Below are 15640 nucleotides of genomic sequence, written 5' to 3'. Positions count from 1 at the left end.
CTCTTGCCTCATGGGTGTGAGTATCTCCTCGTAACTTCCGTCTATAACACCCTCTGCCTCTCAAATTATCTAGAGTTTATCCAGCTCCAGTTCCAGTTCTCTAACACAGTCTGTAAAGAGCTGCAGCTGGATGAACCTCTTGCAGGTGCAGTCATCAGGGATGCGTGCTGTCACAGATTTCCCACATGCAGCCATTGGCTGCCATCCCCACTGCCTATGGTGGATTATTATGAAAAGATCTTATCTGACTACCTTTGCCATGTCCTCAGCCTTTGCTCACTGAAGCCTCTTGAGCCAAAGCCTCTAACTCACCTTTCCCACACTGGGCCACTCACACACTGTCCACTCCACTTGTGTACTGTTTACTTTTATTTCTTTCTGCTAATGAATTGCGATTCGATTGAGCCACTAAAATGCCTAGCCCTGTGAATGCTCCTTTTTAAACTGTTGCCCCTGACCTGTGTACAACTCTCTCTCCTAGCAAATCAATCGGTTCACTAAAGTCCAGGAAATACTCCTTTTGAAACTCTTCTCTCCTTGCTAATTGTTTGGTCTGCTAAGCCAGATGGTTGACATAGATGACAAACAACAAATGAACCAGTACTAATCCCTGAAGCACACTACTAGTCACAGGTCTCCCGTCAGAGAGGCAATCCTCTACTACCACATCTCATCATTCGAAGAACAGTCGGAAATCAGAACAGGAGCAGGTCTTCATGTCCCACTGTTGGGCTGAGGGGGTGATCCTTTAAAATCATGTGAGACATGGATAAAGTGAATGCGCATAGTTTGTTTCCCAAGGGAGATTATTCTAGAAAGAGCAGAAGTTTGAAGAAAGAGGAGAGAGATTTAAGAGAGATCTGAGGGGCAGCTTTTTCACTCAGAGGGAGGTGTCTACCTGGAATTAGCTGCTGGAAGAAGCTGTAGATGGGGGCACAGTTACAACATTCAGAAGTCATTCATCAATTTCGCGGCAAGGGTTTAGAAGAATATGGAATGAGTGCAGGCAAGTGCAACTAGCCCAGAATCCCAACTTAGTCAGCATGGAAGAGGGGCTGGAGGGTCTGTTCTTTGTGGCTTGATCTATTGGGGATGAGAACTCTGAGATTCAGCACTCTCTGCCTGAAGAAATGTCTAAATCCCTCAGCTTTAAATGAGCAGAGCCTGGTCATTATGTCCCCTTGAGATTCTCTCACTGGGAGCCAGGATTCTGGGATTTATATAGATATATATATATATATATATATATATATATATTTAACTTTAGACATACAGCAGGGAAACAGGCCCTTCCAGTCCACAAGCTCATGCTGTCCAATACCCAAATTAACTGATAATCCCCATACATTTTGGATGGTAGGAGGAAATCGGATCACCCTGAGAAAACCCATGCAGACACGGGAAGAATGTACAAACTCATTATAGACTGCACCAGATTCGAACCCGGGTCATAGCATAGCATTGTGCTAACGTTGATGTTAACTATGCCACCCTGATGATATCTTGTTTTTTCACTGCAGCACCTGTAGCCAGGGGAAGCTTGAATGTATTGGAATGGATTCAGAATACCAAGGTAACATTCTGGGAAAGAATAATATTGCAAAGGAGAAATATGTCCCAGTGATGGTGGATTGATTTTCAGCTTTGCTTTCCAGTCTGTGTACCTCCCATGATTTACTTTGACTGCACCACTGCTTCACCAGGCAGCACTGGGACAGACTGCCAGAAGAGCTGCCAGATCCTCGATATGGAGTGTGTAAGTATCCTGACACATGTACGTCACAATGCACTGGATAAAAATTAATCATACCTAATGACAATAATGATCTTCTGGAAATCACGCAGTTGTGCTTATTCTGGGATAGTTTATAATCTGTTATCTCTGTTTATCTTCACTTGAAACAAAAGTGCAGTTGTATCTGATAGAGTTTAGAATCATTATATGTCCCATTGGAAAAAAAAAATATTATAAAGATCCATTTGAGGCTGTAACACTGCTCAATCCACCCTCAGTGCTTGAATTCACCAACGAGTGAAGCACTGAGGTTTCTACAAATGCATTCATTTTGCAGCCGATATTTCATTAGCACTGCCGGGGCTGATGATGGTGGTGTTGGTGGTGGAAATGGTGGTGTTGGTGGTGGTGCTTGTGATAGAGGGTATGATGGTAGTGGTGATGGTGGTGAAGATGGTGGTGGTGGTGATGGTGGTGTTGGTGGTGGTGCTTGTGATAGAGGGTATGATGGTAGTGGTGATGGTGGTGAAGATGTTGGTGGTGGTGATGGTGGTGTTGGTGGTGGTGCTTGTGATAGAGGGTATGATGGTAGTGGTGATGGTGGTGAAGATGGTGGTGGTGGTGATGGTGGTGGTGGTGGTGCTGGTGATAGAGATGATGATGGTAGAGATGATGATGGAGATGATGGTGGTTGGTGCTGGTGATAGAGATGATGGTAGTGACGGTGGTGATGATGGTGGTTGGTGCTGGTGATAGAGATGATGGTAGTGACGGTGGTGATGATGGTGGTGCTTGTGATAGAGGTTATGATGGTAGTGGTGATGGTGGTGAAGATGGTGGTGATGGTGGTGGTGCTTGTGATAGAGGGTATGATGGTAGTGGTGATGGTGGTGAAGTTGGTGGTGATGGTGGTGGTGGTGGTGCTGGTGATAGAGATGATGATGGTAGAGATGATGGTGGTGCTGGTGATAGAGATGATGGTAGTGATGGTGGTGATGATGGTGGTGTTTGTGGTGGTGCTTGTGATAGAGGTTATGATGGTAGTGGTGATGGTGGTGAAGATGGTGGTGGTGGTGATGGTGGTGGTGGTGGTGCTGGTGATAGAGATGATGATGGTAGAGATGATGGTGGTGCTGGTGATAGAGATGATGGTAGTGACGGTGGTGATGATGGTGGTGCTTGTGATAGAGGTTATGATGGTAGTGGTGATGGTGGTGAAGATGGTGGTGATGGTGGTGGTGCTTGTGATAGAGGGTATGATGGTAGTGGTGATGGTGGTGAAGATGGTGGTGATGGTGGTGGTGGTGGTGCTGGTGATAGAGATGATGATGGTAGAGATGATGGTGGTGCTGGTGATAGAGATGATGGTAGTGATGGTGGTGATGATGGTGGTGTTTGTGGTGGTGCTTGTGATAGAGGTTATGATGGTAGTGGTGATGGTGGTGAAGATGGTGGTGGTGGTGATGGTGGTGGTGGTGGTGCTGGTGATAGAGATGATGATGGTAGAGATGATGGTGGTGCTGGTGATAGAGATGATGGTAGTGACGGTGGTGATGATGGTGGTGCTTGTGATAGAGGTTATGATGGTAGTGGTGATGGTGGTGGTGGTGGTGCTGGTGATGGTGGTGGTGGTGGTGCTGGTGATAGAGATGATGATGGTAGAGATGATGGTGGTGCTGGTGATAGAGATGATGGTAGTGATGGTGGTGATGATGGTGGTGTTGGTGGTGGTGCTTGTGATAGAGATGATGATGGTAGAGATGATGGTGGTGCTGGTGATAGAGTTGATGGCAGTGGTGATGTTGGTGATGGTGGTTGGTGCTGGTGATAGAGATAATGGTAGTGGTGATGGGGTGATAGAGATAATGGTCGTGGGGTTGGTGATGTTGGAGGTGTTGATGATGATGGCAATGAGGGTAGTGTGGTGTTGCTGGTGCTGTGGTGGTGCTGCAACTAGTTATGCTGGATACATTTACTCAAATTCCAGATGCCAAATTACCAGGAGAGAAGTATCTCTAGTATCTAGAGTCCCTCAGAAGTAAGCTGCTCAGTTTCTCCCTTATCACCCCAACTCACTTCAGTGAAATCATCACTAGATCTTGGATAGTCAGAGCCACTTTGTGTGATCTCTTTTTGCAAATTAACCTTGGAATGCTGCAATATTCTGGCATGTCCACAGAGCCAAGAACATAGTCTGGAGGAAAGAGAGGAAAATTTAAAGTCAGGTCTCAACAGAGTAGTTAGGAGCTATTTCTCCATGGAAAACATGGACCATTTTGGGGAAGAGTGATGGATGGGGGATTAGTGGTCAGGGGTTGTGGGATGTGTGGTTTACTAACAGCACAGCTGAAAAACAGAGTTACATTAAGGAAATTGGGCGATTAAAAATCTGGAACACAAGCCACCCAATATATCCAGTACCATGTGCAAACCAGAGTCGCAACAAATAGGGTGAACTGCGGAAAGAAGGTATTGAGTGTAGGAGTTGGGATGTAATGGGGAAGATGTAAAATACATTGGTGAGGACACATTTAGAGTGTTGTGTGCAGGTTTGGTCATTAAACTACAGGAGAGATAGCAATAAGATTGATTGAGTGCAGAGATATTGCCAGGATTTGAGGAAATGAGGGTGGCTTAGTTAGAGTAGCAGTTAATGCAATGCTGCTAAAGCACCAGTAATCAGGAAGGGGGTTCGAATCCTGTGTCATCTGTAAGGAGTTTGTATGTTCTCCCCATGTCTGCATGGGTTTTCCCAGGGGCTCCGGTTTCCTCCTGTTAGAAACAGAATTTACCTTTAAAGAAATAGCTCGAGACAAAAATTGAGAACAAAGAACATTTATTAAAACAACAATGCAAAGTTGGGTGCTTCCCCTTACCCTGGGAATACACACACATTCTGGGGCTCACCCAACTTTTATACAGTCGATTTCAGTATCAGAGTGCCCTCCCCCTTACATTCTTCTCCCCCTGGATGGGTTTGGCATAGGCAATCCTTCCTGCCTACGTGCAGTTTCAGTACACTTGGAGGACCAGGGGGTATCCTGTGGGTGTCCCATCATGTCATTGTCCTTATTCACACCTTCCTGATTCTCGGGGCTACAGTCTCTTGGTATGCAGAGTTGACTCATCCTATCTAGGGTTGGCTAATTTCATGTGTATAAATCTGTGTAAGGTTAGCTAATTAGATATGTAGGACTTGGTACTTCTATCTAGGGCTAGGAGACCTTTATCTGATCCAGACTACCTCAACTTCCTACATTCTATTGTACCTTACCATTCCTTTTCTTAGTCTTATGGTGGCTCTTGTCACAAAGAAAATTCTTATGTTAATCGTGCTGACTCTGCTTTCCTGCATCCTAATCCCCAAGCTCATCCTGTTTGTACTGGTTACAGCTATTAACTGATGAATTTTAGTTTCTTCCATGTTCATAATTTTAGATCAATTTTCCCATCTCTCACAATCCTCACTTTTCTTTTAGATCAGTAATACTGATCTTTCACCATGATCAGTGTTACTGATCTTTGGTTACTGGTGTCAGTGTGACTGATCCCCCCCTTCCTCACTTTTCTTTTAGATCAGTATTACTGATGCTGTAAAGTGTAAGGTGTTGTTTTACCGAGCTGGACAATAACCGAATTGTAATCTCTGTGTAAAGTCTTTAGGTAGGGGAGCACCATGAAGATCAGAGTAGCGAGTCCAGCTGCTATTAGGGTTGCGAGTATCAGGCTCCAGTTCTCAGTAAAGAGTCTAGTCCATCCCACATCAGTCCGAGGTTGCCACGTCTGAACATGGGCATGGGCAGATTCACATTGAAATCTTGAAGCAGTGTCTTTAACCGCCCGACTTTTGTAAGCATTGTCCTGACGAAGTATGTGAGAGATGCTGCCTTCAGCAGCGAACGAGTAGCAGTAGTCAGGCGGTTCCGTTGAATTGTGACTAGTATCTGATGTCCTCTTCAGCCCCGAACCCTAGGGCCACTGATCTCCGAAGGCTGTCTGGAGTCTGATATTGAGGTGCCAAGCAGCTCACGTTGTTGGTAACTGGTGCTCCCCTTCACGGGGTGATGAAAAGAGACCAAGCTGGGGGGGGATTGTTTCTCGTGATTTAATTGTGTTTTGCAGCTTGCCTGTGAGTCTCTCCCTGTGTGCGAAATGTACATTGATTAATCACTATGTAGGCTGTTAACTGACTATCGCTACTGTGTTCCCCCTGGTCTGTATTGAAAATGCCTTAAATCTATGCCCTGTCTACACTGTAAAGTAGCACAATTGTAACCTCTGCTGCCCCTATTCCAGGAGGACTTAAAACATAGCGAGTAATGAAGTGACATAAACAGTTAACAAACAATACCCCAATAAATGAATAAACAGTTAAAAAAATAAACAGTCAAAAATACAACAATAAATGTATAAACAGTTAAAAAAATACAACAATAAATGTAACATTACGGCACTTTGTCACGGCGCAGTGTAAGTTTCAGGTCTGAAGGATGAGGAACTGCACGCCAGGTTGAGGGTTGAGTCTGTGTGTCGTGATGTTATGGTTCAGAAGCTGGTTTAATTCTTTGAATGTGGGTCCAGCCTTTTTCTCTTGTTCTTACTGCGGTGTCTGTAATTAAAAGTACACAGAAGGGACCATCCCAGGCAGGTTTTAGTTGATCCTCTTGCCATGCTTTTACATATAACCAATCACTAGATTTTAATAAAATGAATAACAATCTGACTTTCCTTTGTGTTAGTGTAAAAATTGTAAAATGAAACACAAACCATATTTCCATGGGTTTTGAATATGTTAGACTTTATTAAAATGCAGTTGGAGCTGCTTGTCTGTATGGGGCACAACCCTCCAATTTGTTAGAGTGAGTACATAACAGACATTGCAGCACAAGAGCCCCAGCAAGAGAACTTGAAACATATTCAACCTTTAGTTCTGCCTTAAGTAAAATGCCTTGTGCCACAGCTCACAGGAGCTGGCCTTATTGAAAACAGTCTGTAAAACAGGCACCAAAAAAAGTTAAAAGATGTTCTTATGAAGAGTGCACACACAATCATTTAAGTACAGGCTAGTTTCTATAATATTCCACTTAAAGTTCTGCTGCATGAATCCTGGAACTTGTGGAGTCATTATTGAATCAAGAAATATTGGTGCCGTGCCAATCTCATTCTAACATGCCAATTTCTCCAGTCCTTAAGTCAAGATGTACTGAATAGCATCTGGTACAAGATCTGTGAGTTCTTAATGATATTATTCGTATGCACCCAATTGTTCTGAACTATGCCACCAATTTAAATCATATTTCACCTATTGCAGTACTCACACAGCACCATAGACCAGTTCGCAGGTTTTACCTCCGTGATTATTTACAATGTAACTTCCGCACTACCGGATTTAAATATAAACCTGATGAATGGGGGAAAGTTATCATGAAGTAAATAACAGCGGCAATACAGAGAAATTGTGCTGAGGCATTAATTTCACTCCGGAGGAAAATGCACCAGAGAAATGAATGATTAAACTTATGGGAATCCCCAGAGGTATCTTTATTCTCCAGAGGTGGGTGATCTTTAAACTCACGGACCTTGACTGCTGAATGTGTAGAAGAAATGTACTAAATCTATTGATAGGGCTCCGTACCTCTAACTGCTAGACAAGAGCCTGAAGCCTCAATTTCAAGTGCCACAGTGCACTTAAAGGGACATGCACACTCCCCCTTCAACTGGCTGATCCAGCCACTTTACACATCAGATCCTTTCTTTATCTTACATACACTTAAAATAAGACGTGTAGAACTCACCCTATTTGCGCAAACATTTCTCCCTGCAAATGTTATAACATCACTCAACTCTCAGGTACTCCCTGTGCAAAATCACATTTGAATACAATTTATTTTATAAATTGGAATTAACTGGTAGTTAAATTCGCTCATTCTACAGTATTGATAAACCATCATTTATGACATTTAAATTTTAGCATGAATTTTAATCAATATTGGTCAGTGACTGAAGTGGGAAATCGTGATTTATGAAATTATCTCTGGTCTCTACTCTCCCACTCCCGGCACTTCTCCCAACATTCAGGAGCTGGCACACAGTCCCTGCCTTTTTCATGTTACTCATCTACTATTCCTTTAACTGCTTGCATCAAAATGTTAGCCTTTGCTTTCTGCTTATCCTCAGATGTCTGGACAAATGCTTTTTGTGTGATCTGTAGAAGCTGGGTTATTCCCTGCTCATGCCAATTTTCTGTCTTTTGTAATTTTCTTCTAATGTCTGGGGCTGAGTTGGTAACAAAACCTGTTAGTACCAATTGTTCCCCTGCTGGGGATTCTATGTCGAGACCCCCATATTGTGTATATATTTGGTCCCAAAAATTGGTCTAACTGTTCGGCACATCCCTGGGGATCTTCTATCAGGGAGGTCAGTTCTTTCTTAAAGTTATGCACTTCAGTCACATTTACAAAACCGAGACCCCCTCCCACGGGAACCTCCCGCAGGGGTCTCATCCAGCTAACTTCTAGCTTATTATTTCGGACCCTGCCCTTTCTTCCAGTAGGTTACGCACCTCCGTACTGGTCAAGGGCACATTTACCTTCGTACTGGTCAAGGGCACATTTACCTGCCCTTTCTTCCAGTAGGTTCTCACTCTGTTCTAAATTACAACGATCTCTCTCTCCTGTCAACGGAGATGGTAATTGAGCGCTTTGTGAGCGAGTTACCATACCGCTCCTATTCTCTTCTCTTTTCTCTAGCTGTGGGGGAGGAGGGGAAGGTGCAGAAGGGTAGGTCATAGGAGGGGAAGGAAATATAGGAGCCGGCATAGGAGGAACATAAGGTGGAGGGAGGGAATGTAGCACATCCCACCCCTGTGATTCAGGGACAAAAGGTTCCTCTTATCCCTGAGTTCTTTCTCATTCAAAACCAGTTGTTCAATGGGTCCCTTGAGCCAGCAGGCTGCATATTCCCTGCTCTCAACATTGTCTCTCTGGTTTTGATAGAGCCAGATGTTCAAAGCTTGACACATCCATTCATCCTCGGATCCGAACTTTGGCCAGTACACGGAGCTCCCTTTAACCGGGCGTTTAACCCATTCAATACAACAATATGTGACCATTGTCAGTTTGTCTTTCCCACGGGTCTTTCCCGTGCCCCACTCAGATAACATCAACCCAAGCGGGCTGTACGTAGCTATCTGGTGTTCACATCCTGAACCAGGACTCTCTTCCTTGCTACTCATAATTCCCATACTTATAGGCAAGTAAAATTCCTCTAACCGAGTTCCAGTAGCAATGCTCTAGCGCGCTTCCTCCCGTCGTTTGTTCTCAATGCCTCTTCTCGGATATCACTCGCTTCTTCCACTGACCAGCCACCCGTCGCCCGAGAGTCCAGCTGAATCATCTGGGGTGCACCTACTCTCGTCGTCTTGGTACTCTGTCAGTGGAGGGAGTGTGATCCCGGACGAGCCCCCATTTGTTAGAAACAGAATTTACCTTTAAAGAAATAGCTCGAGACAAAAATTGAGAACAAAGAACATTTATTAAAACAACAATGCAAAGTTGGGTGCTTCCCCTTACCCTGGGAATACACACACATTCTGGGGCTCACCCAACTTTTATACAGTTAATTTCAGTATCAGAGTGCCCTCCCCCTTACATTCTTCTGCCCCCTGGATGGGTTTGGCATAGGCAATCCTTCCTGCCTACGTGCAGTTTCAGTACACTTGGAGGACCAGGGGGTATCCTGTGGGTGTCCCATCATGTCATTGTCCTTATTCACACCTTCCTGATTCTCGGGGCTACAGTCTCTTGGTATGCAGAGTTGACTCATCCTATCTAGGGTTGGCTAATTTCATGTGTATAAATCTGTGTAAGGTTAGCTAATTAGATATGTAGGACTTGGTACTTCTATCTAGGGCTAGGAGACCTTTATCTGATCCAGACTACCTCAACTTCCTACATTCTATTGTACCTTACCATTCCTTTTCTTAGTCTTATGGTGGCTCTTGTCACACAGAAGATTCTTATGTTAATCGTGCTGACTCTGCTTTCCTGCATCCTAATCCCCAAGCTCATCCTGTTTGTACTGGTTACAGCCATTAACTGATGAATTTTAGTTTCTTCCATGTTCATAATTTTAGATCAATTTTCCCATCTCTCACACTCCCAACTCTCAAAACATACTGGGTATTGGGTGTAATTGGGCAGCATGGACTCATGGGCCGAAAAGGCCTGTTACCATGCTGTATGACTAAATTTAAAAATAAATAACATTTAAAATTTACATATTTAAAATTTGAGTTAAAGGGAAAGTTAAACAGATTAAGACTTTATTCCTGGAGTGTAGAAGAATGAGGGAAAATTTGATAGAAGCAAACAAAATTATGAAGAACAACACACAAATGCTGGAGAAACTCAGCAGGTCAAACAGTGCCTTTATATAGCAAAGGTGAAGATACATCACCAACATTTCAGGCTTGAGCCCTTCATCAATGTGTAGAGGAACATGATAGATGTCCCAACAAAGGGGGGAGGGGAGTGGTGAGGGTGGGAGATGATAGGTGGAGGGGGTAAGGACCACAGGAAGAGAGGGGAGGAGTCTAGGATGGGTGGAGAGAGAAAGCAAGTAGGAACTGGAATAACTAGTGAGGGGGGGGGGGGAAAGGCAAGCTGATTAATGGAATGCAGTGAACTCGATGATCATGCCCTGGGGTTGGAAAGGACCCAGTTGAACAATGAGGTGTTGTTTCTCCAGTCTGTGGGTGGTCAGGGTGGGGTGGTGTGAAAGGCCATGGACAGACACTTGAGCTTGAGAGTGTGACTCAGAATTAAAATGGTTGGCTATGGGGAGGTCGCTTTTGTTGTGGATGGAGAGGAGGTGCTGGGCGAAGTGATCTAATTTGCGACCGGTCTCTCCGATATAAAGAGGGCCACAGATGGTGCACCAGATGCACTAAATGAGTTCTTTGGAGGTACAGATGAAGTGTTGCTTCACCTGAAAGGTCTGTTTGGGACCTCGGATTGTGGTGAGGGAGGCGGTGTGGGTGCAGGTATTACACCTCCTACAACCACAGTGGAAGGTGCCAGAGGGGGTGGGGGGAGATGGGTGGGGAGGGAAGAGTGGAGGAAATATTCCCTACAGAAGGCTGAGAGGGGAGGAGATGGAAAAATGTGTCTGGTGGTGGGGTCCTGTAGTAAGTACTGGAAATTCCTGCAGATAATGTGTTGGATGCGGAAGCTGGTGTGGTGGTAGGTGAGGACGAGGGAGATTCTGTGTGTAGAGCTTGTCGAAAGAGCCAAAGACTTGTTGATCCAAACCAAGGCTTTTATTAGCAAAAGACCGGAGCTCTTCACAGGTGGCCGACCAGTCCGGAATGATCCAACCTGGCTAGGGACACAACCCTTTAAGGCCCACACAATAGGTGTGGCTTAGCTCTCAGCCAATCGCTGTAAGCACAGTCTAGATACAGTAACTATATACACTATGTACATTGGTGATAGATCTGTACTATCACATTCTCCCCTTCTTGGAGAATTGACCCTGGGAAAAAAAACAAAAACGAGGGAGAGAATGAAAGGAAGGGGTAGGTCAAGGACTGTAGCGGTCAGGGGGTCTGATCATCCGGCGTGACCGCCGTGGTGCCGGGATTGGGGTCGCTGGAGTGGTGTCGCCAGCGGGCTCATTGGGTGCGACTGCTCCGTCGCTCAATTCCCCAGTCGTGTTGACGGCAGGGTGGCCCGGGTCATTGGGGTGCTGTTGGTTCTTCTGTTGCGGCACGGGGCCTGGAGAATAAGGAGTTGGGGAAGGGTGGGTTGGGGGGTTTGCTGGGTCTACCGCGTCCTGAGCTAGGTCCCGCACCGAAACAGTGTCCTTCCGCCCGTCTGGGAACTCAACGTAGGTGTAATGTGGGTTCACGTGGAGTAGAGTCACTTGGTCGACCAAGGGGTCGTTCTTTGAGTGCCGGATGTGGCGTCGCAAAAGGACGGGGCCAGGGACGGTGAGCCATGCCGGTACAGTGGTTCCTGATTCGGATTTCCTTGGGAAAAGGAACATCCTTTTGTGGGGGGTGGCATTTGTTGCAGTACATAGGAGGGAGCGGATGGAGTGTAAGGCACTAGTGAGAACCTCCTGCCAGTGAGAGGTGGGGAGACCTTTAGACCGGAGAGCCAGTGTAACCGCTCTCCATATGGTGGCAATCTCCCTCTCGACCTGGCCTTTAATGCGTGGGTTATAGCTCGTGGTCCTGCTTGAAGCAATACCACACTCCAGAAGGTACTGTTGCAGCTCTGCACTCATGAATGAGGACCCCCTATCACTGTGGATGGAATTGGGGTACCCGAAGATGGTGAAAATACTGTGAAGGGCCTGTATCACTGAGGTGGCAGTGGTGTCTGGGCAGGCCACAGCGAATGGGAAGCGGGAGTACTCGTCGATGGCTGTAAGGATGTAGGTATTACGGTTGGTCGACGGTAGGGGGCCCCTTAAAGTCTACGCTAAGACGCTCGAAGGGGCGGGTGGCTTTGATAACGTGGGAGTTATCCGGACGGAAGAAGTGGGGCTTGCATTCAGCGCACACCGAACAGGCTCGGGTCATGGAGCGGATCTCCTCGACTGTGTAGGGTAAGTTGCGCGCCTTGACAAAGTGAGCAAACCTAGTGACCCCTGGATGACAGAGCGCCTCATGGAGTTTCAGTAGTCTGTCCATCTGTATGCTGGCGCACGTCCCCCTGGAGAGCGCGTCAGGCGGGTTGTTGAGCTTACCAGGCCGGTACAGGATGTCATAGTTAAAGGTGGAGAGTTCGATTCTCCATCTGGCGATTTTGTCGTTTTTTATCTTACCACACTGGGTGTTGCTGAACATGAAGGAGACCACGCGTTGATCAGTCAACAGTGTAAAGCGCCTCCCAGCGAGGTAATGTCTCCAACGACGCACCGCTTCAACTATGGCCTGGGTCTCCTTCTCGATTGAGGAGTGTCTACTCTCCGGACCCTGGAGGGTTCTGGAGAAGAAGGCTACAGGCCGACCGGCCTGGTTCAAGGTGGCTGCCAGGGCGAAGTCGGATGCATCGCTCTCGACTTGAAACGGGACAGACTCATCGATCGCGTGCAGCGTCGCAGCAGCGATGTCAGATTTGATTCGATCGAAAGCCGCTGTGGCTTCGGTCGAGAGGGGAAAGGAGGTGGTCTTGATAAGAGGACGCGCCTTGTTGGCGTAGTGTGGAACCCATTGGACGTAATACAAGAAAAGGCCCAGGCAACATTTGAGAGCTTTCTGGGTATGTGGGGGTGGTAAGTCCATTAGGGGACGCATGCGGTCAGGATCTGGCATGACTATCCCGTTCTCCACCACACAACCTAGAATAGTGAGTCTTGTGGTCCGGAAGACACACTTATCCAAATTGTAAGTCAGGTTCAGCCGACGGGCAGTTTGAAGAAATTTGTCTAGGTTGGCGTCGTTGTCCTGCATGTCGTGGCCGCAGATGGTGATATTGTCCAGATACGGGAAGGTAGCGGTTAGCCCGTTCTGGTCCACCATCCTGTCCATTTCCCGCTGGAAGACCGCGACACCATTCGTGACCCCGAATGGTACCCTGAGAAATTGATATAGCCGCCCATTCGCTTCAAAGGCCGTGAATGGTCGGTCCTCGCAGCGGATCGAGAGCTGTGGTAGGCCGAACGTAAGTCAATAGTGGAGAAAATGTGGTATTGGGCGATCTGGTTCACCACATCCGTGATGCGTGGCAGGGGGTACGCATTCAGGAGCGTGAAGCGGTTAATGGTCTGGCTATAGTCGACCACCATCCGTAGTTTTTCCCCATTCTTGACAACTACCATCTGGGCTCTCCAGGGGCTTGAACTGGGTTCGATGATGCCCTCATCCAGCAATCTACGCATCTCAGTCCTAATGAATTGCCTGTTTTCGTAACTATATTGCCGACTTTTGGTTGCCCCTGGCTTCCAGCCAGGGGTGAGGTTTGCGAAGAGTGATGGCGGGGCAATCCGGAGTGTGGAAAGGCCGCAAGATTGGCCACGGGGCACGGGGGCGGGTTGCTCGGGTGCTTCGGGGGTGGGGCGATGGCAGACCGAGAGGGGGGGCGTGGGGTCCCCCAAAGTGTAGGGACACCGTTTGGAACTGACACTGGAAGTCTAATCCCAGCAACACTGGGGCACACAATTGGGGAAGGACGAATAATTTGAAGTGGGTGACCGTCACGCCCTGTACTTCCAGCGTGGCGATGCAATACCCCTTTATCCCAGTCGAGTGTGACCTCGTCGCTAATGAGATCCTCTGGGTAGTGGGGATAATGTCAAGTCCCCAATGGAGAGCCAGATCTGGCTGGATAAAACTGTCAGTTGACCCAGTGTCAAATAAGCAATTGGTGTAGTGTCCATGCACTTTAATCAGTTCCATTGCTCTGGTGAGGGGATGAGAGCATTGCTGGTTTAATGTTATTGAAGCAGTTGACAGGGGAGTTTTGCGCGATGATGTCACGCAACGGGATGATGTCACGCAACGGGATGACGTCACGATACGGGATGACGTAGTCAACGCTTGAGGAGCAGGTTGGAGGACCTCCCGGAAGTGCTGTTGTGGCGGCGTTGACGGGTGAATGGTAAGTAGTGGGGTTTGTAGTTGCTCGCGATTGGCGGTGGGTAGGTCGTTGGTCGCGGCGGTCGGGCCCTGGCGGTCGTCGGCGATGGACGCTAGGGTGAGTACCAGGTTGGCAATGGGGGTGGCCGTGGCGGCGGCAGCAGCGGCGGCCCCGGGGGTGTCTGTGGCGGCGGCATCAGCGGTGGTAGCGTGGGCCCCGGGGGTGTCTGTGGCCGTGGCAGCAGCGGCGGCAGCAGTGGCGGTAGCGTCGGCCCCGGGGGTGTCTGTGGCGGCAGCAGCAGCGGCGGTAGCGTCGAGTGTTCTGCACGGGGGCGAGAGGCGGGCCAACACCATGGTTGCGAGGGTGGGCTGCCCCTTCCGGGTTCGGCGTCTCCGTGACGTCAGGCGTTGCCGTGCAGGGGAGCCCTCGCTCTCATTGGACGAGAGCTCTCGGGAAGAAGAGTTTGAATGGGATAGTGGCGAATGGGCTTCACACGAGGCACTGTGTTTGCTGGCGGCCATTTTAGACCTACAGACTGCAGCAAAGTGGCCGTTTTTAAGGCACTTGGCTTTTCTTGCTGGGCACTGGGACCTGCTGTGCTTGTCCCTCCCACAGAAATAACATTTCGGGTTCGCAGGGGATAGTGTAGCAGCAGCCGACAGGCCGTTAGTATCTCGGGGGGTGGTAGGGAAGAAGGGCACTCTACTCAGATCAGAACGAGGGGTCCAGTCCCTAGAGAGCTCGGTGGACTTTAAGGCTGCATCCTCCATTGTGATTGCAATCTGGGCCACGTCCTCTAGTTTTTCTACCCCTTGTTCGAGCAAGCGCAGCCTCACTTCATTCGATCTGAGCCCGGCCACATAGGCATCCCAGACGAGATCATTTGTGATCTCGGCAGCAGTTTTGTCCACACAGTTACAGTCCTTGCCCAATGTCTTTAATACTTGTAAATATGCCCTGCTGGACTCGCCGGGCTGTTGCTTCCTCGACGCAAGCACAAGCCGGGCATGAACTCTGTTCACCGGTTGATCATACAGTCCTTTCAGTACCTTTATGGCTGCGGTGTAAGTGGTCTCATCCTGGATGTTCTCGTAGACTCTCAAGGACACCATAGACAGCAATGGTGTTAGACGCTGGTTATCCTCCTCTACCTGAATGAATCTCAGGAAGTTTTCAAAGTTTAGCAGCCAGAAGTTAAAGGCTTTGAAGGCTGTAGCTGACTGTGGGTCGATATCAAGTTTTTCTGGCCGAGTTAAACGCTCTATCCCTTTCAAAAAAAATTATTTTGCTAATAAAATTGTAGAGCTCGTCGAAAGAA

The 15640-nt window shown here is 47.6% G+C and overlaps 1 protein-coding gene across 1 annotated transcript in view; it reads left to right on the top strand.

Annotated features, from left to right (window-relative positions):
- The window catches only part of LOC138755144 (mucin-2-like), a 238272-nt gene that overhangs the window by 93061 nt on the left and 129571 nt on the right, over nucleotides 1-15640 (top strand). The window contains exons 13-14 of the mRNA XM_069920567.1: nucleotides 1521-1573; nucleotides 1656-1756. Coding sequence (XP_069776668.1) covers nucleotides 1521-1573; nucleotides 1656-1756 — 154 coding nt within the window. The remainder of the gene's footprint in view (nucleotides 1-1520; nucleotides 1574-1655; nucleotides 1757-15640) is intronic.

This window comes from Narcine bancroftii, chromosome 1 (genome assembly GCF_036971445.1).
Source record: "Narcine bancroftii isolate sNarBan1 chromosome 1, sNarBan1.hap1, whole genome shotgun sequence".
NCBI lineage: Eukaryota > Metazoa > Chordata > Chondrichthyes > Torpediniformes > Narcinidae > Narcine > Narcine bancroftii.
Note: the sequence above shows the minus strand (reverse complement) of the source record. Positions and strands in the feature narration are given on the sequence as shown.